Source organism: Anguilla anguilla, chromosome 9 (assembly GCF_013347855.1).
Source record: "Anguilla anguilla isolate fAngAng1 chromosome 9, fAngAng1.pri, whole genome shotgun sequence".
In the NCBI taxonomy this organism is placed as follows: domain Eukaryota; kingdom Metazoa; phylum Chordata; class Actinopteri; order Anguilliformes; family Anguillidae; genus Anguilla; species Anguilla anguilla.
Window position 1 is genome coordinate 30309021 of NC_049209.1, and position 27982 is coordinate 30337002.

At 45.8% G+C, this 27982-nt stretch overlaps 2 protein-coding genes across 2 annotated transcripts in view; one reads left to right on the forward strand and one right to left on the reverse strand.

Moving 5' to 3' along the window:
• On the forward strand, positions 1–11510 carry LOC118234985 (FERM domain-containing protein 7-like). Its single transcript, XM_035431913.1, has 13 exons — positions 1–3146; positions 3752–3911; positions 5544–5648; positions 6039–6081; positions 6327–6405; positions 6485–6582; positions 6689–6803; positions 7147–7294; positions 7673–7768; positions 8231–8394; positions 8500–8568; positions 8742–8817; positions 9823–11510. Exons 2-13 carry the CDS (start codon positions 3774–3776, stop codon positions 10825–10827), a joined length of 2136 nt encoding a protein of 711 aa, XP_035287804.1. The 5' UTR covers positions 1–3146; positions 3752–3773; the 3' UTR covers positions 10828–11510.
• Positions 11201–27982, reverse strand: part of stk26 (serine/threonine protein kinase 26) — a 24867-nt gene continuing 8085 nt past the window's right edge. The window contains exons 3-12 of the mRNA XM_035431946.1: positions 24384–24614; positions 20350–20406; positions 20059–20167; positions 18551–18708; positions 17481–17666; positions 13995–14143; positions 13601–13700; positions 13260–13322; positions 13003–13139; positions 11201–12689 (exon numbers count right to left, since the gene is read on the reverse strand). Coding sequence (XP_035287837.1) covers positions 12674–12689; positions 13003–13139; positions 13260–13322; positions 13601–13700; positions 13995–14143; positions 17481–17666; positions 18551–18708; positions 20059–20167; positions 20350–20406; positions 24384–24614 — 1206 coding nt within the window. The 3' untranslated portion in view covers positions 11201–12673. The remainder of the gene's footprint in view (positions 12690–13002; positions 13140–13259; positions 13323–13600; positions 13701–13994; positions 14144–17480; positions 17667–18550; positions 18709–20058; positions 20168–20349; positions 20407–24383; positions 24615–27982) is intronic.

Here is a 27982-nt window from a genome sequence, read left to right on the forward strand (position 1 = left end):
ACCGATTCATATTTCAAATGCTTCTCTTTTACTGTGATCTCTCTGCCATAGCTTATTACAATTACAAATGACTGAGCTGCTCAAGGTTGCTGTATACTAAATATATAAACAAGGTTTATTTAGTTTACTTGTATTCATGAAAGTGTAACTCTTAATTTAGTGACGTTTAAAGATAGGCTACTGTAAGAAAAATGGGAAAATAAAATCGCATATCTCTTGTCTCTAGACTTCTGATAAATGATAGAAAGCCCCTCTTGTGACATGACTTCTAAGCAGTTGCCTGTTTTTTCCAGGAAAAAATGCGCACACAGGAAAAAAAGTTACGCGCTAATGATGCACCCTGAATGGACTGTGGAAAACATTTTCTCCGACAGGTGCAAACCATTTTCCATGCGGAAAATCCAACTAACCTAATGATATGTGATGGAACAGCAGCTGCAGCACAGGCCGAGGTGCCGTTTAACATTTGAGAGGTATTCCCACTTTCAAAAAACCGGCCATTCACTTGGGACGAATGGGAGGACTGAAAAGGGGCTCCGGCGAAGACAAAGACAGCGGAGACGGCAAGAAGAGACGGGTTAGTTTGAGAGCTGGGTGGAACATATGGTTCGGTCTTCAAACAGTGCTATGAGCTCAGTCTCTTTGTCTTTCTCTAATTTAATCACGGTACTGGTGAGGCCGTTTACTGGAGAAATGGCGATGAGTTCCCCTTAAACACATGGCTCAGTTATTAGTATCTTGTCAAAATGGCCTGCTTTATCCGAACATCGTGCATCTTTCTGGCAGCACGAGACAGACTTGCCTGTGGGTTTACACGCTGCATTTCTATGAGCACTGTAGACGGCAGGCTGGCCTTTCCCGCGCCCTGCAGACCGCGCTAACGCACAGTACCACAGATCAGCTGTAATGGCTCTGCGGCCCCAGTCACCCACCAGATGGCTGACAATCCCTGCAGACACTGTACACCAAACGGCAAATCTCCAGCAGTAGTGTGATGGAATCCCATCAGGCGCGTGCCTAAATCGGCCGTCAGTCGTTTATTTCCACCATTGCGTTGTGTTGTGTCTTGGAGTTTTTGTTCTTTATTTCTTGGTGAGTGACCCTATTTCTCAATTGTATCATTGGGAATCAATTTTCTGCATGGCAAGTCCTGACATTATAACGCAAAGGGTAAATACTGCTACCGGCAAGACAGCGATCAGACAGACGTGCGTGTCTCCGTGGGGGGCGGTTAGGAAGACCACAGAGAATTCGGTCTTGGTTATTGAATATTTGCATTTTTTTCACAGATTCCCTTGACTGCTTGTCCCGCGTCTGCGCGCTCGCGATGACCCCACGGGTGTGCAAACGCTGCATACAGGTATAGGCGATGCTTGCTACTTGCGGCAAGCGCAAGCACTGCTGCGCTCAGCATGCTTTTGCGGACGGTATCGCTCTTGGAAACCGTCCTCGACCTTGCTCTTCAAGACTCACTTCCCTTACAAAAGGACTACTCCACGTGCTGTTAAAAAAGAATCGTTTTGCGACATGCTTGGCCACACAGAGCCAGGATTTATGATTTACACGTCGACATTCGTCTTTAAAACGTATCCGTACCGAATTGCCAAGAGCACATAAATGCCACTCATTTGATACGTGGAGAAATACAGTGAAAGAATGCACCCCATTTCAAATATATAATATAAAGTTAAAAACTTAAGTTGAAAAATTGTCATAACGCTATAATTACCAGTACAATTGCCATTTTACCAGGCAACTGCCACTTACGATTGGCTTATGCAGGTGCGCCCAACCCTTACAGAACTCTTGATGCGCGCGCGTACACTTGAGGAGCATACAAAAGTTTCCTGTTCCGTGGCGCAGTGCTCACCTATAGTACCCCTTGTCGCCGTCATTTAATACGCATAAAGCGCCATCTTGTGGTATTATTAAATAGTTGCATTCCTCGCTAGTATTGCAAGCACATGTATAGTGTATTTGCATAAAAATCTTAACTTTAAATATGCGTTATAAACATTCTAAACTGCAGAATTAGATTTGGTCTGGAATGTCAAACGTAATGGCATGTCTTATTTCTTTGAAACAGTCTCAGCTGAGTTCTGTAATAGTGTTAGCAAAAGTATTTGGCTGCTCCCTACATGTTCAAAATATTTTGTTGACCACTCAGTAGCATTTACTTTTGTTTACAAGTCTAATTGTTAGCTAACTACATGTATGATTGATAAATTGGCCTTCTGCACCATCCTGGTGATGCTGCACTTTGGTATTCCTTTGCTTTCCATTCAGAAGATCACTTTTCTAAATGGAGAAGGATCCCTTGTCCTTATAGACTTCAGTATACAAATTAGGCTCACACAGACATGAGTCAGAGGAAGACTCAACTGGTGGACTTGCAGGAATCCGACTGGTCAGTGGATGGACGTGCGAACTGAAACCAGCCTATCCCTAGGTGCTATCTAGGTGATGGATGCTAGAGTCCAGGGGACCTGTTCAGACCACACTCAGCACTGGAAGAGTCCAGGCTCCATACCATGGGGACGATGCAGGCACTGGAACCATTTGAACAGTCTAGCTACAACAAGGATGATAAATTCCTATGGATGAGTGTCTGCTAAGTGAGTGCAATGTAATATAGTGTAATGTAAGTGATGTATTCATGTAATCTGACTTTTTTGTTTACATAGCAATTAGTTCGGTCCTTTAGCAGACTAAGCTAGTTGACGCTGCAAACAGTATAAAACCATGTTATCATTTACCATGTTTTATTCTGTTTTTTTTCTTTTGTAAATTTAATTTATTTGTATGATTATATAATCACTGTTCAATTAAATAATTCCTAATGTCTTCATTTAAATCGTGCCTAATTTCGAAGGCCTAGTTCTGCAGGCCGGTATTTATCCACACGTTGCTTCATATTTAACATCCAAATTTGCCAAAACAGCAGTACCCATTCAAATGGCATGTAAAGGTTCTCTAGGCATTCCCCAACGAGGGGCCACAGCACAGTCAGGTGGCTGTGGCGTCGCCTCTGTAGCCCCAGGCGACATCGTCCCCTACGCGAAGCAAGCATCACAGGACTGAACACCCTAATGGAATTATCTCCGGTAATGCTGGGACTATGACATCCGAAAACGAAAGAAATTCAGGTATATTTTATCTACTGGTTAATGTATGTGTAGGCAAGTGGTCTTTTGGGGAAAATAAAATAGCTTGGTGTGTTACTATATATTAATTGTTGACGAGAATCGTTGTTTAAATGTGTATAAGTGTTACATTGATATAAAGTAGTTAAAATGCAAGATGTCATGATTTAGAGTCGCACAAGTGACTTAGAATAAATGTCGTGGCGGTAGTTTTTTATCCGTATGCTACTGTACATCGTAATTGATACAAGCGTCTGTCAAGTGATTGTAATGTCATCTAATAGCGGCAAACGCAGGCAACATTCTGATTTCTGGTAGAGTTTAGGTTAAAGGGTATTTCGGGATTTAAAAAAAAAAAATCAGTTTAGAATCACATCATTGGCCACAGTATATTTTACTCAAATACAATTAAGCAATTGTAGGTAATAACACTAATGTGGCATTCACGGAAAGTGTTTAATCCGTGCCATGCTTAATATACCTCGTTCGCAGCTCTGTCCAAAAACCTCGATTTATCTCAAAACCTCGGTGATTTCTCCAGACAATCGGAGCAGTGTGGAGTTAAAACTGGCGGAGAGTGAATGGTAAAGATTGTGTTATTGTCGTAGGGGCGAAGAATAGGAGGTGACCATGGAGGATAGCCGCGGGAGTCTCCATTTCTTAAAAACTTCACAGAAAAGAGCCAGCGCACGCAATGTCTCCAAGGAGGGTAGCCTGCAGGTGCGCGTGATCTTCCTGGACGATTCTGAGCATGTGTTCGAAGTCGAGGTAAAGAAAATATCAACTTATCTATTCGGTTAATAATCTCAAAGTATATTTTATAATTGTACTGTACGCATATTTGTACCATATTAATTCCCATTTTATTGAGTTATGTTAGTTGGAAATAGAGTAATAGTGGAGTTTCTAAAAACCTAATTAAAACTTACGACGGAGCTACTCACCAACACACCCCCAAAGGGGCTAACCTGCGTGAGCCCTGCTCATCTTTATCATTTTCTATCTTGCGTTTCCTTTGGTTATACTGACTGTTGGGGGATGGTGCTCTTCTGTCTCATGTGCTTTGCTGGCACAGTGTCGGCATTATGGTCCCCATTATTGCTCGTGCTTGTTCGCATTGAGCTTTGGAGTTTGGCCGCCTGAGGGCGTGTTGTACACATCTCCTGCGTGAGAGTGAGGACAATGCGCGTGGAGCCCTAGCCGCTGAAGAGAAAGAGGGAGCTCCTTAGTGGCGCGAGAGAGTGACTGCGGGGCTTGTGGGAGTAGAGGCTGACTCTCTGCGTGTGCTCATATCCATCTGGCCCACTTCCTCCCCTCTTACCTCTGGGCATGAGATGGCTCTACCCCCCCCCCCCCCCCCTTTTTCTAAGAACGGGGACAGAGCAGTCGTTTTTTAATGTATTGCCATCGAAATGAGTCTTCACATCTTCAAATAGCTTTAGCTTGGCAATGGTCTAACTGTGGTTGGAGTACTACACTGCTGAAAAGATGAATTTGTTTTTTTTTATTGTGTTTATTTAATGGGGACAATGCACACACGCCCATTTTCCCAAAGAATTATCTTATGTAAAAGTTCCAGATCCTCTTAAGATATTCTGTTTTTATTGTGGTGAATGGAAAAGGGTCAAGGATATGGGCCATATTGTCCACAGCAATGTGATAAACTGGGTTCAATCTGACCAACTTCCTTATATCCTTTATCCTACAAAGGTACATAATTTTATCTTCAACAAATTAATTAAACACACCAGGAAACAGGACAACCGCTGTTTAGTTCAGTTAGATTTTCATATTCCTCACCACTGAGAAACACACTCCATCAACAACAGCATCTATGTCATTTATTAATGTATTCTTCAGTATTGACAAAAATAGGCTGTGGTCTCTGAAGATCCTTAAATTATAGTAGTCTCTAGTGGAGACGGTCTATACCCCATTTCCCTCTACGGAACTGAAACCAGCTCACCAGTTATTCCCCGTTTCCACTGTAGACCTGGCACCAGGCTGCCTGCCTTGTTACACCCCTTTGCCACTGCATTATACCCATTTCTCCCTGTAGAGGTGGAAACAAACTGGCTCAGTGTACCCATGGGCTGGCTGCTGTGGGAAAATATGTTGGAAATAAACTGACCGGTGGAGGAAACGCCTCCCTTTGGCTTCTTCCTCCTGCCCTAAATATGAAGACAATCGTGTAATTACTGTCATAGACATTGCTTTGTACATGATGGAGCTGAATTGTACAAGTATCACATACATCTTTAGAGGCAAACATTTTGCTTACTGTTTATTGCTGCGCAGAGATACTCTTTTACCTAATGCACATAACGAAGTGAACTGACTGAGTGATTGTTTTTAGATTCACAGGATGACAGCATTAACTTTTGTTTGTTTTGGTTGTAGCCAAGGATTATGGGAAATGACTTTTATAACAGAGTGTGTGGACACCTGAAGCTCCTGGAGAAGGAATACTTTGGGTTGGAGTTCCGTCACCACAGCGGTGGCTACGTGAGTGACACACAAAGCGTGGTCCTGTGAATAGCTGTGGGTGGAGCCAATAATTAGTTGTCTAAGGGGCTGTGGGTAGAGGCAAGGATTAGTCCTGCAAGAAGCTGTGGGAGGAGCCAGTGATTGGTCCTTTGTAAGACTGTTGGTGGAGTCAGCAATAAGCCAGTGATTAGTGTGAGAGTCTGTGGATGGAGCTTCCAGTTCCAGTCTGAATCAGCACACTTGCCTACTATTGAATATACAACTTGTATACTTAATAGTAGGAAAATGCGCTGATTTGGACATGGCCAGAATGATAGCTGAGTTAGTGCCTCACAGCAAGCACTCACATATTTTTGTGATGTTCTCAGAGGGTCAAGTTTTCTATAATCTGCGTCTCTTTAATTGCAGGTGTGGGTGGAGCTCCTGAAACCACTGGCAAAACAGGTTATAAGTAAGTTTCAGGTAATTTAAGTGATGCCTCTGCTCAGACATCTGTGGAACTTGGAACAGCATCTGAAAATAATCAATTTTTCTGTTCTCCATTTTATTTTGTAGTGAAAATTTTCAGTACATTACCAGTGTTCAGGGAATGGTCAGCATAGGGTGACCTTCTCTCTTGCCTGATTCACTGGACGCCTTACTGTGATCGCACAGGACTGAACCAATGGCACGAGACCTTCTCTCTTTTCCTTACAGGCACCGGTGACATCACTTTCCGCTTCATCGTCAAGTTCTTCCCCCCGGATCCAGGGCGGCTGCAGAAAGATTTGACCAGGTGTGTGACTCCTCCCACCGGGCATACCCATCCTGTCTGTGCAGGTGTGTCAGTGCTCACATGTGTTATGTTTCCACAGATACCTGTTTGCATTGCAGATCAAACAGGATCTATCCAATGGGAGCCTCACCTGTAATGACAACAGCACTGCTTTGCTGGTCTCCTATATATTACAGTGTAAGTTGCTACAATTCCCCTGTTTCACTGTAAGACCAGATGGAATGTGATGAGAAAAATGAGTGAAGATGAAGACCGTTGTGTTGGGTGCGGTTTTCACCTGTAGCAGAGTTGGGCGACTATGACGAGCAGCTGGACATGCAGCACCTGGACAGCAAGAAATACATCCCCAATCAGGAATACCTGGACAAAAAGATCATGCGCCTTCACAAGAGGCACAGGTATGTGAGCCAAGACCCATTAGGCCTGCCATCATCCATGTGTACCACTAGAGGTTTACTCATTTTTAGATTGTATATCTATATAGTCATTGCATATCAAGTCTGGCCAGGGAACCCCCCAAACGGTACCTTCAAGGACACCCAGGCACAAGATAATTACTATTGCAAAGGTGTTGTGGAAGTGGAAGTGGAGGTGTTGCTGAGGGGCAGGTGTCATGGATGTGGAGGCGTTGAGGACGTGTTGTGGAGGTGGATGTTGAGGGTGAAGTTGTGGAGGTTGAGGTGTTGTGGAGGTGGATGTTGAGCGTGGAAGTGGGTGGAGGCTGACGCTGCTGTGCTTCAGGGGCCGGACCCCAGCGGAGTCAGACGCGCTGCTGCTGGAGGTGGCACGCAAGCTGGACATGTACGGGATCCGCCTGCAGGCAGCAAGCGACGGCGAGGGCATGAGGATAAACCTGGCGGTCACGCACATGGGCCTGCTGGTCTTCCAGGTAAACACTGCTCTCCTAAAAGTAGGCTGTAATACTCAGGTGTCTCTTCACTAATCTCAATGCACGGCAGCGCTGATCTCCCAGGATGCACCTGCAGTTCCGATGTCCCTCTACCCTGTGGCTTATGGGAGCTCTGCTCCTCTGCTCTCATTGGTCCACTCATACACTCACTCGCTTCCTCTGTCACAAGTAAGTCTGCACAGATCCTCACCTGCTCACCAATGAAGATCTGTGGCACGAAACATTGGACACGCCTGCCTGAGGGCGATAGTTAAAAATCTACCTCTGAATGCTCATTCGAGTTCTGCCTCCAGAACATTCGTAAAAGATTTACCTCGGAATGTTTGATACTAGTGTTGTTGTTTTCCCTGTTTCCAGGGTAACAGAAAAATCAACACTTTCAGCTGGGCCAAAATCCGGAAGCTGAGTTTCAAGAGGAAACACTTTTTGATAAAACTTCACGAGAAGATTGTGGTGAGTAGTTCTCTCTTAAGGGGACATGAGCAGGTCATGAGGAGTTTCAGATTTCCTAAATCCTATAAAGCTGGGTAATTATGTGTTAAGAATATCCTACTAGTGATGCTGTGTTCATGTGTGTGTGTGCGTGTGTGTGTGCACGTGTGTGCACGTGTGTGTGTGCGTGTGCATGCGTGCGTGTATGCATGTGTGCGTGCGTGTATGCATGTGTGCGTGTGTGCATGTGTGCGTGCGTGTATGCATGTGTGCGTGTGTGCGCATGTGTGCGTGTGTGTGTGTGTGTGTGTGCGTGCGTGCGTGCGTGTATGCATGTGTGTGTGTGTGTGTGTGTGCGTGCGTGCGTGTATGCATGTGTGCGTGCGTGTATGCATGTGTGCGTGTGTGTGTGCGTGCGTGCCTGTATGCATGTGTGCGTGTATGCATGTGTGTGTGCATGCGCGTCTGTGTGCGCGTGCCCAGCCCTCTCGCAGGGACACGGTGGAGTTCACCATGGCCAGCAGGGACGTGTGTAAGGCCTTCTGGAAGATGTGTGTGGAGAACCACGCCTTCTTCCGCCGGTCAGAGGAGCCCAGGTCCCGCCACAAGTCCCTGCTCTGCAGCAAAGGCTCCTGCTTCAGATACAGGCAGGTCCCCCCAGCTGGGTCAGGCCAGCCCGTACCACAGGATGGGGTGGTGGGGGGCAGAGGAAGCTGCTCAGCTATAATAATAAAAGGGGATTATTATTTCAGCGGCAGAACACAGAAACAGCTGCTGGACTGTGTGAGAGGGGCTGAGAAGAAGAACCTGCCCTTTGAAAGGTGAGGAACCCCCACTGTGCAGTGTGTGTACGGATGTGTGTGTGTGTGTGTGCGTGTGGGCACGTGCACATGGGTACAGCATGCATGTTACGCATGTGAGAGCGAGCACACACATCGTGTGTATGCGCATGCACGCATTCATAAAAACGGCTGATCAGTAGTGTGTTTTACAGGAAGTACTGCAGGTCATATTATGACACACGGCAGTGCAGGTCTTCCCCTGATCTCCTCACTGACGTCTCCAAACAGGTATGCTACTCTGTCATCAGTTTACTCGTTAAACATTCATAAAATATTCATATTTCACACAACTAGCTGTTTCCAGCTAATGCACTCACTGTCCCTAAAAATCCTTGAAAATATTTGGATCCTGGGAAATTATTATATTACTCCCTGTCCTTGAACATTTCCCAAATTAAAAAAAATGCTTTCATCTTTGTTGGCATAATATGGAATCATGCAATAGTATGCTGATAGTGATAAATGAGACAGCAAGCAAACTGATTTATACATTAATTCCACTACCAGGACTGAAAATACTTATGCCTTTAAGTCTGTCCATCTTGCAAAGAAGCCCTACAGTTGAAGGTTGCACTATTGCATTAAAAATCCTTGAAAATCATACATTTATACATCCAAAATGCAACTGAAATATCTGATGTAAAAGGTATCCTGTGAAGAGTACTCCACCAAAGCAGTGCCAATGCAGCTCAGCTGGTGGACTGCCCATGAATATGTATTTTTCTGCTGTAGCTGATGGTGTGTACATGTATGTTTGTGTTGTAGCTGATGGTGCATATATATCTGTTTGTGTTGTAGCTGATGGTGTGTATATATGTATGTTTGTGCTGTAGTTGATGGTGCGTATATGTATGTTTGTTTTGTAGCTGATGGTGTGTACATCTATGTTTGTGTTGTAGCTGATGGTGCGTATATGTATGTTTGTGTTGTAGCTGATGGTGTGTATATATGTATGTTTGTGCTGTAGTTGATGGTGCGTATATGTATGTTTGTTTTGTAGCTGATGGTGTGTATGTCTGTGTTTTAGCTGATGGTGTGTATGTCTGTGTTTTAGCTGACGGTGTGTATGTCTGTGTTTTAGCTGATGGTGTGTATGTCTGTGTTTTAACTGATGGTGTTCATGTTTGTGTTTTAGCTGATGGTGTGTATGTCTGTGTTTTAGCTGATGGTGTGTATGTCTGTGTTTTAACTGATGGTGTGTATGTGAGGTAGCTGACGCGTGCTTCTCTGCAGGTGTACGAGCAGTCTCAGGTGTTCCCACACTCAGCCTTTGCTCCGGCCTGCAGCGACAAGGGGAGGGGCTTGGTGGCTCTTGGGGGAAAGCGCAGCCAATCTGCTGTGGAGGTGGCCTTTACCATGGAGCCTCATGCCCAAGGCCCGCCCCTGGCCCCACCCAGCGCCTTTGCTCAGTCGCGGTCCTCCTCCTTCTCCAGCGCAGAGGCGGGGCCGGGGGCGGGGCCGGGGCTGAACCTGCCCTGGATTGACAGCAGCCAGCTGGTGCTCCTGTACCCCAGCCCCGGTTTGGAGCTGCACCCCGCCCTCCGCTCTGCTGTGGCAGCCATCCCGATCTCCGCCCTCCCGCCCTCCGCCCAGGCATACCTGACCCGCGGCGCCGCCGCTGCCGCCGCTGCCTCTCTGGGCCACGCCCCCCACCCCACCCACCGGCACGCCTTCCTCGATGATGTCATCCGCTCATCCAGCTTCTCCCACCCCTCGTCCCTGTCGCCCCAGCGACGGCGGGGGCGGGGCTGCGAGGCGGGCGTGATGGGGGGCGGGCATTGGCCCGGGGCCTCCGGCAGGGAGGAGGCCGGCCATTTCAGCGACGACTCCAGCTACCAGGCGGGGCTGCCCAAGCGCTCCTGGAGTCAGACCGACATCAAGCTGCTCCGCCCATCCCCCGCCCACGCCGCGGAGTTCCGCCCGCTGGGCCACTACCCCCACCTGTCCAGGCGCCATGCCCCCGTTCGCCCCTCCTACCTCCCCCTAAACTCCGCCCCCGTGCCCGAGCGGCCCGCCTCCCTCTGCGTCCTGGGCGCCGGGAGCGCCGCGGACTTCAGCTTCAGCGACTCGGACTCGGAGGTCATCTACCCCTACTACTGCCCCTCCGGGGGCAAAGCGGGGCACGGAGCGTCCCTGGCCCGCATGCGCATCTCCTCCGGCAGCCTGCAGCTGGGCGAGGTGGAGGAGGAGGAGGACTGCACGGCCATCAGCCCCTCTTCCTCTGCTCTGAAGTCCTGAGTCAGCCATAGAGCTGGCACTGTCAATGCATCCACCTGCTGGGGGTACCCAAGCCAATCACAACGCAGGACAGCTCTCTTTCATCTCACGCATGAACCAACGATTTAAACTGCTGACAAAAATGGGAGTATTTGTGTGCAACTGGAATGACGAGAGTTATGCTTCATTTATTTCTGCATTTTTAGCTTGGAAATTTGATGATGCATTTCATCAATAAATTATGTCTGTATGAACAGAGATCTGGAGTTCTAGAAGACTGAACTCTTCCCAGGGTGTTTCTGTGAGTTCCTGCAGTTTGAAATAGATTATTTAACCAATTAATTCACACACACATTAGCACACAAGAAATAACCACATAACCAATCCCATTCCATAAACTCACAATTTAAATATTTATTCTTAAAACCCAAACCAAAATTAGTTCAAAAACAGATTTACAAGACTAGTGATTCTACAGGACATTATAAACCTCTCTCTGCAGTACAACCAAATACAATTTTCTTTAGAAAACCCAGATTAAGAATATTTACAAAATCTTTTGTCTGCTTGTTGTACAGAAAATATAAAAATATATCCAAACATTATTGCTTTCAAAAATTCCAAACAATCTGGCAACAGTTATTACTCCTATTTTTTTAAAGCAATTTCCGAGACAATGAGCATTACAATAAAATAGAGAAGTTCAATACAATTCTTTAGTTTTAGGCACAGTTGGATGTCCTGTTGGCATACTTCCCCCACCTTGCTACTTGGTACAGTGTCACTGCCAAACCTGCAATGGCACCTTGTTCAGAGCTGGTTTAGAGGTCAGCGGAGAGCTTGGCAGCTTGATTTCTCACACTTTTCATGAGACCAAACAAAACCCACACAAATAAAAACGTGCTAAGGAGAAAAACTCTCTGCATCGCCGCAGGTGTATAGCGCTTTTAAACTGACATCGGGTGTTTGCTTCAGAAAAACAGAGTTTAAGACTCTGGAAGGAGGAACTGTACCACAGCCAGAGAATGAACCCCCCCCCCTTGGAGATCTGCTCCAAGAAAATGAAAAACAACCTAGAAATAACATTTAAAAATGAGACCGTTTCCCCGCTACGTCCAACGCAAACTGAAGGGGCGCCCATTTCACTGGGAGAACTGGGGAAGTTTGTCTGCGGAACTCACCTATCCGATCGCTGGCCTGTCGGGTCTCACACCGGGGGGGGGGGGCAGGGGGTCTCCCAATGGGGGTGGACCAGCCCCCTTGCGGAGTCCCAAAGAGAGAATTCTATTTGATCGATATTCGCTATTCTCACACGCCCGTCAAACAGGCTGCTTTCGGCGTACTTGTGAGGTATGTTATTTTTTCCCGTTTAGATAATTATTTTCTTGTACAGCAGGTTGTGTAATCCGCTTCAGACAAATGTCCCACCAAACGAGGCTGAACAGCCTGGCCTCCAAACTGACCGATTGTTACAACTCTACACTTAAATATATCCTATAGCAGTGAAGTAAGAGTAATAGAATAGAGTTTAAATATAAAATACATGCCTGAACAGAGTGTCTTATGCTCAGCAGAAGATCGGTGTTTTCAACTTTAACACACAGTATAATTTTCAGCCTGGAACCAATTTCCAAAACAATAATAATAATAATAATAATAATAATCTTATCAGAATGCTCTTATGAGCTTCTCCAACTAACCACAGGCTGATAAAAGAACCTCAAGATGTATATTTCAACAAAAATTCTAAAATGTGCTGTCATTCCTGTTGGGTAGGACGTTCACTCAGGTACAGGTAAGTTGCTCAGTCCTGTGTGTGTTTGGGGGGAGGGGGGGGGGGTCTTCACCATCTGCTCCTCTTGCTCCATTAATTTTTTGGAAACCTGAGAACAAAAACATGGGTGAGAGTTTAAGGGGACCCCTCAGAAATCCGGTCACTCATCATAGTACACCGCCGCCCTCCCCCCCCCCCAACCTCGCCAGGGGATTTCTCTGCCCTCGTACCTGAAACACCCCCCTACACTCTTGAAGGTGTGCAGCATGTGCTTCCACACACACACACACACACTCACTCACCTCTTGAAAGTGTGCAGGATGTGCTTCCACACACTCACACACACACTCACTCACCTCTTGAAGGTGTGCAGGATGTGCTTCCACACACACACACACACACACACACACACACTCGCTCACCTCTTGAAGGTGTGCAGGATGTGGTTGACCACGCGGTCGGTGATGCCGGGGCACAGGTCCTCAGCCTGGCGGATGCTCTTCTCCAGCTCCTCTATGGCGCTGCGGTGCGGCTCGCTGCTGCGGTGCTGGAGCTTCAGCTGGGGGGGGCGAGGGGGGGGGGCGAGGGGGGGGGGGGGGCGCGATGGGGTTACTCACACTGTTCACACTCTCACCGGTTACAGTCAGGAGACACAGTGGCTGGAGGCGGGGTGGCTCACCTCCATGAACACGGGTGCGATCACAGTGGACAGGCTGCTCGACTTCTTCAGGAGGTCTTGATCCTGACGGCAGAGACAGCATTTTGATCCAGGTCCTCCGGCAAAACACCCCCCCACCATCACCCACACCCTCTCTCCTACACCCGCCCTCTCCTGTACCCCCACTTTCTCAGCTGTACCCCAGTCTTCTCACCCACTTACCAAAACAGCAGCTAGAGACCATTTGGGTATTTTCATGTGTGTATATATACATATATATATATATCTTTATATTTGATATGCTTAAAAACTGATTTCCCTTAACCCCCCCACGACCAATCCCCTCTCTCAGTCAATCTCACCGTTCCATTGGTCACCTTCTTGGCGTCGGGCTTCTTCTTGCGGACGGTAGTGAAGGACCACTCCGGCTGTGACGAGTCGTTCTCCTTGTTACTGGACTCTCTGAAAGCAGGAGCACAGCCCGCTTCAGCCTCCCCCAGCCCCAGCAACGGACACCGCTCACCCGCACCTCACCCTGCCCTGAACGCCACGCGCGCTACTGCACCTTTACAACAACCAAGAGCGACAGCGCGCGGCAGCAGTGCAGCGACAGCTCATAGAGCTCTTACAGGGACGCAGCCACGTATTAGCGCTGTGATGCTAACGCGGGGGCGGCAGGTTTTAAACACAGACCAGCTGGTGACGGGTGACGGTGTTGGACGGCGCAGGAGCACTGGGCGCGGCGCTCTGACTCACGAGTCGGAGTTGTCGTCGCTCGAGTCGTCGTCGCTGTGCCCCTCGGCCTTCCAGCGCTTGAGCCGGTCGATCAGCTCGGTCAGGTACGACGTCTTCTTGGCGTTCTTCACGATGAACTTGTGCTTCAGAAGCTCCCTCGCCGTCGGCCTCTGGGGGAGAGGAGCGGGGGGTCTCAGTCGCGCCGACGGGCGCATTCCAAACGGAAACGCCATTTCGAGAACGCATTCTAAACGGCAACCGCAGCCCGGGACCACGGACACAATCAGGAACAGCACTCTGAACGGGAACGCGACTCTGTGACCGTGGTCTGAACAGAAACAGAACTCTAAGGCCGTTCTGTAAACACAAACAGCAGATTCACTGCATACCAGCCATTTGTTTTGAACAAAAGCTCAATGGGCAAAAAAAGTTTTGGCTCATGTAAATATTCCAATTTCCCCCACGTGAGTACAGTTTATCAGCCACGGTACGAAAACGACCTGTAAGCTCTATTGGGCAAAAAAAAATCATTGTGAATTACCAAGTAGCAAGCCAGACCCTCTCTATAAGACGCCTACTAAAGTTTTTGTGATATTACAGCAGTGGTAACCAACCCTGTTCCTGGAGATCTACCATCATGTAGGTTCATTTCAACCCTAATTTGTCACACCTGACAACAATTAGCAGCGCAACAGGATGGCCAGCTGTTGAATGTGGTGCGCTTTGTTAGGGTTGGAGTGAAAACCTACAGGACGGTAGATCTCCAGGAACAGGGTTGGTTACCACTGTATTACAGTACATCACCAGCAGATGGCAGCACAATTACAAGTACTGTCGCTTGTTGAGAAATCCGAAGAAAACGCACAGAGGAATAATGGAAAAAATGTCTAATCAAACATGCATTTCAGTCATATTTCACTCCATCGTTTGACACTATTTTATATTACACAACTCCTGGCTGCTCCTAGGCTTTCTGATGCAGAAAACCCCATGCCAATCAATACGTTTTTTTGTGAAGGTTTAGGCCGGGGCATACTGTGAAGTGAATTGTAAAAAATCCTTAGTGCTACAGAATAATAATTCAGCATTTATTTGCTGTAGAAAATGTTTGATTATTGACCTTTAAGGATGAAGAGGCAAGGCGTAGTGATCTGCATATGAATTGGATCAAACATCCTGCTGAAATGTTGGTTTTGCTGATACACAAATTTATCAAGATGGCACAGGAATGCACACTTAAGTAAACCCTGAGTGAAAAATGTCCCTGGTAAGGAAATTGATCAATTTGCATAGAACACCCAAAAGGAAAGCACACCGATTGGCTTGTGGCAGCCCCCCAAAAAAAATTATAATTGGAATATTGCAAATCCGATGACTAGGGCCTGGAAAAATAATTGAACGTGTGACCATCTGGGATGTCGGCCTAAATTTCAGCAGCTATCTCCAGGTGTCTCTGCAGGCACACAGCAAACTGCCTGGAAATGGGCCCACATGTGCGGCTAATTACACAGCCAGGGAATAATTACAGGGTATTCATCAGCGCAAAACCATCACATAACACCGCTATGGACAAGTGAGAAGGGAGTAAAGCACGGACACACAATCGACATCTAGAGTAATGACAGAATAAAGTGATATCCGACTGGTGCATTGCATACCGACAGGTTTATGTAGCGCATCTAGTGACTTATCTTTACTTGTTTTAGGATAAACCCCTTGTGATGCAACATCTTGTTTTTGAAGGGATCCTGATAAAATGTAAATAAAATGCATTTATACACCAACCGTCTACAGAGGAAGAGAAGTCTTTGAACCACAGGACAAAGATTTCAGTAGACTGCCAAAAACACAAAATATTTTTCATGGGCACACTTGAAAGCAAAACAGCCACCAATTCACATAAGTGGGAAGAGTGCAGAGACTGGCAGCGTTATGTAAACTATGATCTAAAAGAGGCACAGGTAAGTGCAAGGGTACTAACTGCAAAACCAGATCACCCCAAATTATGTGCATTTTTAAGAAGCAAGTATTTATTGAACTTTCTAAACTTTTTAAAATTCTATGCAAATACCCGAATTATGTGATAATCTGTTATGCAATTAACTGGATTCTACTGCAACATCTTTAACCTACACTGTTTTGCCTATATGTGCAGATTTAACAAAGAAATACTATTCTGAAAACCCTTTTAAGGGTGGTACAAGCATTCAGTGAATGTATACAAATCATTTAAACACATTAAGATGCCTCTGTGCGGATTCATTAAGTTAAGGTTAATATTGTACCCTAATTCTTCAGTGACAAAAATCAAATGCATTTCAAGACATATCGCGATTCAAAATTCCACCTTTCCTGTACAATGACCTTCACAATGTGTGAATCCTTCAGTATAGGCTATATTGTCCCCTAATTTTGGCACTTACAAGGCGTAACCTTTCAATAAATATTTGAATTGTTCCAATTTTATACTTTTGCCACGTGTTTCATTTTCATAGCCTACATCTCAATGCCCATGTCTCTTGAAGACTTCACAGAACTTTTCATTCTAAATGCAGCTAAACACAGGGAGACAACGCACCGAGTCGACAGTGGCAGTGAAGCCGAACCGACCACAGGCGCCGACATGCCAAGTCACCACCTAAACCCTATTTTGGGCCAGGAATAACCCTGGAACCGGAAACAGACTGGAGCCCTCTGTGGAGTCACACAGGGCTAACCGAAACCCTCCTATCCCCGGTCCGGCGAGGCTAGAGCCAACTAGAAACCCTAAGGCAGTGGTTCTCAAACTCGGTCCTGGGGGACCCCTGTGTATGCTGGTTTTCATTCCAACCTCAACAGCAATCCCAGAATTTTAACAAGCTGTTAATTTTTCTTAATTAGGTACTTTTCATGTTTTAGAGCTGGGGTCCCCAATCTTACCCAGAAAGGGCCAGTGTGGGTGCACACACCTGATCCTGATTCTACTAACCAAGGTGTTTAGCAATGACTCCAGTGATTGATTAGTAGAATCAGGTGTGTGCACCCACACTGGCCCTTTCTGGAACCCCAGCTCTAAAACATGAAAAGCACCTAATTAAGAAAAATTAACAGCTTGTTAAAATTCTGGGATTGCTGCTGAGGTTGGAATGAAAACCAGCATACACAGGGGTCCCCCAGGACCGAGTTTGAGAACCACTGCCCTAAGGGCTTCAGGCCACAGTCAGTGCTGCCGCGGTCCAGGTTCACTACCAGGCCGTGGGGCACATGCATCCATTAGAAAGGCGTCTTAACAGGAAGAGTGACACAGAAGCCCTAGAAACATTCATTCATTGAGAACTAACTTAGGCGTTCATGGCCAATGTGAAAGATGACCAAGCCAAACTGGAGTTGACTGTTCAGGACAGACAACGTAGCCCCCAACTTGCCATTAAACTCACCAACGTGTGAATATAGCCCCTGGCTCACACACTCTGTATATCTGGCACAAGCACAAACGTGGCTTGGAGCTCATAATCCACTCATACTCACGAAGGCAGGGTCTTTGTTCAGACAGGAGTCCACAAACTCCTTGAAGCTCTTGCTGAAGTCACCGTTCAAGGTGGGGGGGTTGTTCTTGGGGATTAGGAATAAGACTCTCATGGGGTGCATGTCGGAGTTGGGGGGCTCTCCCTTGGCTAACTCGATAGCGGTGATGCCGAGGGACCAGATATCCGCCTGTGGAGAAAGATCAGAAATCCAAAATTATGGAGTGCCGCCCCCCACCAATTACTAAGTGCCTCAATCTCAAAATACCTCCCCCCACCCCAGTGGACAGGGCGAGCCTCCATTACAGCCAGCTATAGGCTGCCGTGGTTATGGGAATGTGGCAGAGACACACCCAGCTCCCCCCACCAGCCTCTGCTCACACACTCACTCATTAACTACACACACACGTGCGCGCACACACACCTAAAGGCACACACACTTAGGAGAGTGAAACTATACACTCACTCAGTAAAGACACGCATACACCCTTTGTACTAAGTGTGTGGGTTTACTCTGTACTAAGTGTGTGTGTCTTTACTGCATGTGTGTCTTTACTCTGTACTAAGCGTGTGGGTTTACTCTGTACCGAGTAAAGACACACACAAACCCAGTGCAGTGTAAAGACACACACTCAGTACAGAGTAAGGATACACACACTCAGTACAGAGTAAAGACACACACACACAGTACAGAGTAAAACCAAACACTCAGTACAGAGTAAAACCAAACACTCAGTACAGAGTAAAACCAAACACTCAGTACAGAGTAAGGACACACACTCAGTACAGAGTAAAACCAAACACTCAGTACAGAGTAAAACCAAACACTCAGTACAAAGTAAGGACACACACACAGTACAGAGTAAAACCAAACACTCAGTACAGAGTAAAGACACACACTCAGTACAGAGTAAGGACACACACTCAGTACAGAGTAAAGACACACACACAGTACAGAGTAAAACCAAACACTCAGTACAGAGTAAAGACACACACACAGTACAGAGTAAAACCAAACACTCAGTACAGAGTAAAGACACACACTCAGTGCAGCTTACAGACATGGACGCTCACCTTGGAGTCGTACGCAGACTGCTGGATGACCTCGGGGGCCATCCAGAAGGGGGTCCCCACAAAGGTCTCCCTCTTTATCTGAGTGTCAGTCAGCTGCCCGGCAACGCCGAAATCGGCCAGCTTCACCTCCCCCTGCTCCGACAGCAGCACATTGGCCGCTGCGGAGACAACGCACCGTCACAAGCGCGCACACAACCACAGACACTCTCATACAATATGTATACATAAGATTAAATAAAGATGATGTTTTTTGTGGACATAAAGTTAAATATTTATTACCTATATAGACTTCTCGGTCAGTGTAACCACTGGCATCCCAGTGCGACCGTAATTTGTGGTCATATCAAATGACAGTGCTGGTTGCGCAAATGACTTCCATGTTTAAAACAAACCCGGCAGTTTTGTCACAAAGGTCAAGTCGCAACTTCTTTTGTTTGTTTTATCAAGGAGGGCAGACAAGCCACCCTGATAGCTTAGAGCGTGCCAAACCCCACCCATGAAGGGGGATTTGTACTTCACACCACACCAATCTCGCCAAGTCACGACTTTGAACTCAAATGTGTACAATAAACCTTAAATAAACATATGGGTCTTGAAATACTTTACGAAAACGTTCACGTATTGACACGCAATTCTCTCTACAGCATATCCTGACTGGGAAATGTTCATTTACTTATCAAATATTTAAGAGACTTATTTTCTTGCTTAGGGGGTCCCAGAAATATAATCCAGGAAGGTGTTATCACATAAACACTAAATGACATTAGAGAAATTTAAAAACGGTTTTAAGCATGCGGTCTGTATATGGCTGATATGCATCATACTCAGGGTGTCCTAGAATAGCCCACTTATGGACCCCTTATCAGCCCCCTTCCAGCAGAGGTGAGGGGTCGCTGGTGTGTTGCTGTTATGGAACCCATAGCAACAATTTAATGTTTAGCCAGTCCAGGCATTCTGTACGGTCTTCGCTGCCTGTATGTTAAAGTGTCAGTGTGAGAGCCAAGGTCGGGGGAGGGGCAGGGGGACGTGTATGTGAATGTACATAACTGCATGTTATAACTGTATGTATATGTACATGTACATAACTGCATATAACTGCGTCCATTTCCTAGTACATTGTCTCTTTCTTTTCTTCTTTTTTTTTTTTTTTAAACACAAAATTTCTACATATAGTTTGTTAATCATATTGCAGCATATAGTTAAATACTCTCACAATGTCAGAATGATCATTTGATATCTTTATTATTAATATTTTAATAATACTTTTTTGATTTCACATTTTGAGTTACAACAGCTGCACCTGAAAATAGTAAAAAGTCACCAAAAACGCTTTTGGGGTTCAATCAAGTACCATGTTTATGTATTCATAGTTCTTTCTGGAAAATATTCCAGTGGCACACAAAATGTCCACGTCATCAAACCGTATGTGTTCACACACTGTAACAGACGAGCAGACACACCAGGGTACACACACACACACACACGCACGCTTACACACTGAAACACACCTTTGATATCTCTGTGGATTTTCTTCTCAGAATGCAGATAGTCTAGTCCCTTCAGGATCTCCTTCAGCATGGTGGCGATCTGGAACTCATCAAAGGGGCCGGCACGCAGCTACACACACACACACACACACACACGCACGCAGGCACGCACACACACACACACACACACGCACCATAAAAAGGGAAAACAGAGGAAGACAGATGTTTATGAAGAGAGACTGAGGATCAGAAATGCCTGGCAAGTATTGCGAAGACGACGCATTCTGGACTGCAGGAGATCGCCGGTCTCACCAGGTCCAGGGCTGAACCGCCCCCCAGATACTCCATGATGATCCACAGTTTGGATCCCTGGAGGCACAGGAAGAGAGAGAGAGAGCACCGTCACCAAGACATTCATTTCCACAACTTCAACCCTTTATATCACGGTTGTACCTCAACCACTTCAAATTTTCAAAAAAATCAAAGTCAAAGCACTTCTCCAAACTAACTTTGTTTACCCAGATTTAGACAGAGGCATAATTTGAGAGAGGATAGGGGGGCTACAGCCCCCCAATATTACAAAATAGGTCAAATATCTCCCTCCCCCCCAATAATATAGCATAATGACGAGAAAATTATTTCACGTAGTTACGATGGGGATTTCACAATATCATTGGGATATTGGTTACCGATCAGTGAGGCTGAGTGTTTGTCACGGAAGGCGCTAATTTCCTCCGTTTTAGTGATTTTTCAGCAGTTTTGCTGGGAGAAAGAAAGTTTGATAATATCGGGCTATACAGATTCTGCAATGCAATAGGATCAAGATTCTGGGCCTCGTCAGTCGTTGCAATCAGATGTTTGACTGCTCCTGTCAACAGTGTTGTACCGTGCTACTTCCCCATTACGGTAGCATCAGTGAAAAAAGCTCCATCAAAGATTCAAACCTCGTAATGTACAACTTACCGTACAAAAAACATTACAGAAATAAAAACAGACACATGGTAACCATGTTTTATTTTAGTAATGCAAGTTGAGCATGCTCCATTTCTAACAACGTTCTGTTGAAGGCAAAAGAGCTTTCTTTTCGTGATGGACCAAATAAAGCGATTAAATGCACCTTTGAAAGTATTTCATTCCTAGAGTGCTCCTAGCAGACCAGCAAGTACAAGTAGATTTTTTTCCAACTTAAAGCATTTGTCATTCTTGCTACATTTAAACATGTTATTTAAATAGTTTCCCACTGCTGTGAATGCGATCAAGTAATAATTTAAAAAATGAATGAAATGAAAAAAACTGATTTCTTCCACTTTTTTCAGTTTTTCTTGATCTTCCCCTTAAGAATTCACAACAAGAAGACTCTTGAATTTATATATGGTCCAGAAAAGCAACAGATCTCAAGTATTGTATCTTAAAGCTTCTTCTTTACTTGTTCTTTAATATAGTTTGGGTTTTTAATTCAACCAACAAACTAGAGACAGAAGGATGCACACACACACACACACACACACACACACCCTTCAGAAGCTCCTCTAGTTACAGAATATAAAACCCTCACTTCCTGTTTCTCGTGTGTGGTGTAGGAACAAGGCCAGGCGTGGTCCCTCTTTTGTGGGCGCATGTGCGTATACACACACACACACCTACCAAATAGCCCACTCTCTCACTGAGTGATGTCATACAATTACATGATCTCAGACCATCGAGAGAGAACTGCCATGTCCCATCTGCATTCTTGTGGCCTAAATCACCATTATAATCGCTCTATAGCTGTTAGGCCCTCATTGTCTTTGAGTTTCAGATACAGTATCTGTTTCTCTGCTGTTCATACACATACTGGCTAACCCTGCCATAAGCACAGAATGAAGCCTGCAGGTGTTTCTGATGATGTCATTGACAGGATTGCGCGATTCACAATCCCAATGACGAACAAGTGCTGAACAAGTCACCACCACCGCTCTCCTACTGCCCCTCAGTCCATGGAACTCCCCAGAAAGCCTCTTTCAGATGGGTTGGGCCCAAATGAATTCCTCACAGGTTATCCTAGTAATGAAAGGTAACCACTACTGACAGGTTGCTGCTGTAGCTCCACAAAGCCTATCTTGTAGAACAACATTCCACAGAATTAACCACAGCACAGAGGCAGTGATTGTGGAACTCTTAATAACCGTCAGAAATAACCGTTTCCCCAAACCAACGTTCCCAAAGAGGAGATGTATTAACTAGTAATATTCAAAAAGTGGTCCTCCACAAAAACTATTATTTGATACGTGTTCATTTTAATCATAAACATGAAAACAGATTATACTGTGCTGTATAGCCACGAGCCAGAAATACAATTCAGGGGTGGGGGCGTTTCATGTTATTTGTGAACATGTCTATAAATTTTACATGCACATCTGACATTTTGGGGGGGTGACATTTGTGTGTGTGCGGTGCATGTGTGTGTGTGTGTTTGTGTGTATGCATGTGTATGTGTGTATTTGTTTGTGTGTGTGTGTGTATTCATGTGTGTGTGTGTGTGCGTGCGTGCGTGTGTGTGTATAAACATGTATGTGTGTATTTTTGTGTGTATTTGTGTGTGTGTGTGTGTATATGTATGTGTGTGTGTGTGTGTGTGTGTGTGTGTGTGCCTCAGTTAGTACAGTCATTTGCTTGCGTTTGAGCTTTCCTGTGCAGAGGCACCCATGCGTGTGTTTTTGCATGAGCCAACATGTATTTACATGCTGAAACAGGGCTGACCTCATTCAGCCCAGAGGTATGAAGTCGTTCTGCAGAGGAAGAGCATCTAAATTCAGCAAAAGCACCATGGCAATAAGACAGGCTATTCACACCAAGACACACAACATTCACCCTGATTAAAAGTGGCATATTCATCCTATTCTTAGGCTGGGGTTTCACACAGTGAAACTTTCATATAATTTAAGGTGCACACGACATTGTTACAGGAAACTTCACTGTTACACGTAATAATTCTGTAGCAATTCCAAATCAAGCATTTGAACTGCATGCAATGTCTAAGCACTGTATGTCACTGCTAAACTTACATTATAAACTTCATCATTTATCATTCATACCACTGTACACTGACTGCTGATAATTTTCTGACAACCTTGTGGAATAAAAGATCAGACTTTCACAGAAGGAAGGTACTTGGTGGTCTGGTTTTATGGGACCTTCTTGAGGAAGCTGAGAAAAGGTGAACGTGAAAGAGAAAGCAGGTGTGCGTCAAGTTTCTTGGAAAAAACGGGAAGAGGGAGTCACAGACTTCAATGTGAACTTCAATCAAATGAATCCACAAATTAATTTACAGGCGTCTGATCAATTGTCCATCTGTAGGATCCACAGCTACACTACAGTACATGTTATCTGTTTCAATGTACCAATTAATGCAGGTCCGCACAATAAATATCTATAGGAAGGGCCTCCTCAGTCAGAGTTTAGCATCTCTTCTGCCATGTTGGAAATAGGACTCTTCCTGAGGTACAATGTCAAGCCTATAAACTATCAAATCAATAGCTAGTTGGCCCTCTGACAGCAACATATGACTGGAACAAACCTTTGATTGACCATTATATGATCCTGTGCTCACACACCACTTTTTCTTCATTTGTTGTGCCAGCTAGACAGTACGGATGGAAGAGTGACTGGACAAAAAGGACTGTTGTACAATAAAGATTTATGAATGGACTGCCAACGCTCTGAGTGAAAACCGTGAGCATCATCAGCATGTTGACTGGATGTTGTGTGAAACTGGTTCACCTCCATGAAGGGGGGTATTATAGAAAGCAATCTCAATACAAGCGAGTCGCATTCAACAAAAATAGTCAAAGTTGCATTGTGTAACACCAGCTTCACAGACTGCATTTTAATCCTCATTACTCTCTGTAACAGCAGCCTTTAAACAGAGCCAGGAGAAAGTGGCTGGTGTGTGCCGTGATATGGCAGCTCTTGGGAATAAAAGCCACACCCAGCTAGTCACCACAGTCTATCCAAAAACAGGCTTCCCTTCAGCCCTGGCCCCACCCTTCCCCCCCAATGCCCCGCCCACATCCCTCTCCCAACGAGGCCCCCACACTCTCAATGTGGTCACTGTGCCCAGAGGTAGGCTGGGTAAAGTTACCCTGACAACTCACTCTTACTCTTTCTCTCTCTCTCTCTCTCTCGCTCTCTGCAAGCAGCACGGAAAATGTGACAACAGCAAATTTCACCGGCCTGAGTCACGTCTGCCCTGTCTGCTTCCTGCTACAGATACAGGTACGGTGACATAGCGCGGCCCATGATGCACCGGGCCGGCAGACACCCTTCCCTGACGAGCCCTCGCTGAGCCTGACGGAGCTGGGACTCACCTTCAGGTAGGAGCCGTAGTACTTGGTGACGTAGGGGCTGTCGCACTGGCTGAGCACGGTGATCTCCTGCTGGATGTCCTCGATCTCGTCCTCGGCCTCCTCCAGGTCGATGGTCTTGATGGCCACCACGTTCTGCGTGCGCTGGTCGATGCCCTTGAACACCTCGCCGAAGGAGCCCTTGCCTATGCGCTCCAGCTTGGTGAAGAGCTCCTCGGGGTCCACCCGAGTGTTCTGGGTGGGCGAGGGGGGGGGGGGGGTGAGGTAGGTAACAGTGGTCATGAGCACACAGCAGAGGAAGCTATGCCACAGATGAGTTTGCTTGTTCAGGACACTCCGTTGCAAAGAAACGCAGAGCTTTAATGAGCAGTTAGCCACTATAATGCTGTGACAAGGCTACAATCAAATCTACCAGCCAGAAAAGGGACTTTGTTTCCCAACCCTATTGCATTTTACAATAAATAAACTGTATTTTTAATCACCAGTGCATTTTGAAGCACACAAAGTCCAATGGTGTCATTTTCATTGCAATAAGAAAGATCCTTTTCTTAAACTACCTCAGTTGATTCATGATTAATGTGACTTTGCAAGGGAAGCAGGTTCTAACATGTTGTCATTGCTGTACAAATCCAAATGTACAATTCATTCTAAATATGTCAAACACCTCTGGTTTCATGTCTCTCCAGGTACTACAGTATACCCCTCCAAAGCGTATATTCATACATCCCACACAGAACAAGGAAATGATATTATGTTCTTGCAGCTAAAATAGTTACCAGTGCCAGTACAATTAGTGTTACAAAAACACATTACAGAATGCTACATACTAATGCGGACTGTACATAGAGAAGCTTATAATCACAGGAGTGAATCCTGAGACTTCCAGTGCAGACAGTGGCCGGCAGCTGCTCAGGGTGACACGTGATTGGCTGCCCTGTTACCCAGGGCAGAGTTTGCGTTAGCCAGAAAATGCTCATTTTCGACCAGTAAAAATAATGAAAGTCTGAGGACTTTTAAAGTCTCGCAGACATTCTGGCCGGAGCGCACAGCAACTAAGTCACCGTTATCACCTCAGATCACCCTCCAGCGGGCTGGACGTCCCGGCCCACACAAAGCAATGAATTCTGTCCGATAAAAGCGGGCCGAGAAGCCGTCTGCAGGGGCACAGCGTTACCCGGCTAATGGGAATCTCACGCTGCACTGGAACTCACCAGACCTTCAATTTCCAAGTCAGCAGCAGCTGCCATGAAGTATGACCGCTAATGAAAGGACGGAGTCTGAATAAGCTGCTGGTTGGCTATTACAGTCCTAATGTTATTTTTTGCCCGTTATAAATAGGCTTTTTTTTTTTTTTACTGTCAAAAAAGCGATGAGCTCGAATGGGCCTAAAGATGAGCTGGACAGGATCAGAAAATTGTTTTGTCGTCTTGTTAAACACATTCTTCTGCACTGCAGGCTAAAGCCGATTAATGCACGGTCTACTATCCAAACAGGCCTAACTGCCGTGGTGAATAGAGGCAAGTTTTATTAGTCCGAGAGATTTATTCAGAAAGAGAATATTGCTCTTTATTCAGAAGGAAAATACCTCTTAATAAACAACTAATGATGCAAGATCATGACAGATTCATTTGTTCAGAAATGGCTGAAGCACACACCAAACGCGTCCACAAGCAAACTGGCTTTTTTTATCCAACTCATCCTGTTATGCAATAGATGTACGTATTTGTACAATTCATCTTTATGATCTTTTTTGTGTTCAAATAGTTTTCAAAGTCCAAAAATGCAAGATTACGTTGTCACATATCATTAAACATGATAGGTAGCAACACAATCTTGAATATGTCTTTCCTGCATGCGTTGTTAATAAACATGCCTTTCCTGGATGCATGGATAATAAATAGATAGGAAAGGAATTTCAATAATTTGTCAAACAAACTGAAATCCTTCCATGGAAAAAAAAGAAATGCTAGCACAACCTGTGACCCAGGGTGGGTTTCCATCAGAAGCACTAGAAGCTAGCCTAACTTCTGCATCATTGCACTTCCTTTAAGAGTTTGTGTAGTAGAATGTGGCCTATCATGAAAGAGGTACCGAGCAGCATCCTCTGGTTTGACGAACAGACTCGGTCGGAAAAAGTTAGTCATCTACGTGATGATATCACTCCATCAAAACCGATTCTGATGTATTTGCAGAGCACGCACGAAGGAAATAAAAAATCTAAAGAAAAGCAACTTGCTGCAAGGTAGGCATGTCCAAATACGTTTCTGCAAAACCTCATTTCACAGTTTCAGTGGGGGATCTAGCGGGACCTCTTACAACAGGAGATGGCCTGTGGGGGTAATTTGGCATATGTGTCACAGCCTTTACGGCTTCACCGGTGTAATTCCAAATTCCAAATTCCATTTCATGGCATAAGCCTGTTTATGCCAATCGCATACTCTTACTACACCACAATGGCTGTACATTCTGACATGGCGTTCATAGTTTAAAACTACGCCGAACACTTTGATAGCGAAGTTGTAATATTTTTTATTGGATTGGAATGCTTCTGTGTTCTGCGAGGCTTCAGTATTTGAGTGATTGTTCCTAACAGCTATGAGGGATTCAATGCTGACTTCAAGCACATCCCTATTACAGTGTGCTGCAGCGGGCTGGGGTTGTTAGGAACACAAGGCATTATGGGCCGGTCTGGCCTGTTCCTGTGGTGTGTGCTTTGATCCCAGCCCCTTCTGCGCTCTTGTGTTTTATTAATGGACCTTTGTGATGAGGCTCCGCCCACACGGGCTCAAAGCTGCTCCCTTACAGAGGCCAGGTGGCGGGGTAATGCCACACCCGCACACCGACACCTGGAGCTCAGGAAGCAGGAGGAGGAGCAGCGCTGAACCCACACACACAAACACACTCACACACACACACATAGATGCTCTCTCACTCACTCACTCACTCACACACACATACACACACACTTTCTCTTACACACACATACTCACTCACTCTTACACAAACACACACACACACATAGATAGACCCTCTGTCACTCACAAACACACACATATAGACTCACTCTTACACACGCACGCACACTCAAACTGTCTCCTCTCTCCTCCAGTGGGGCTGGCTGCAGGGGTGCAGTGCTGTGTGGAGTGGCAGTGCAGATATGGGCAGAGACAGGTCCTGATAAAGGCCTAAGGGGCCTGGAGCAGTGAGGGTGCTAATATGGGCTCTTATCAGGAAGAGACTGAGCTACAGAAGCCAGGCCCTCTGCAAACACTCTCAGAGGTATTTATACAACAGAGAAACAGCGCTGAGAAACCCCAAATAAAAGTCATTTACATTCGTTTTGAATCGATACGCTCCAGTAGTGAGCGGAGTCAGAGACACAGAGCAGCGCGGCAGGAAACTCCGCCCCTTCAGAGAGGCGACGTGTCCCACACCGCCACCTGCCCCACACACTTCACACCGCACACCAAGTCCACCAGCCTTCAGCTGTCCCTCTCATCCCGAGTGTGCGTAAGTGCGTGTGTGTGTGTCAGTGTTTGTGTGTGCGTATGAAGAGTTAATGCTGGACTCTGCACCGTGACATCATTGCTGGGACGTGACAC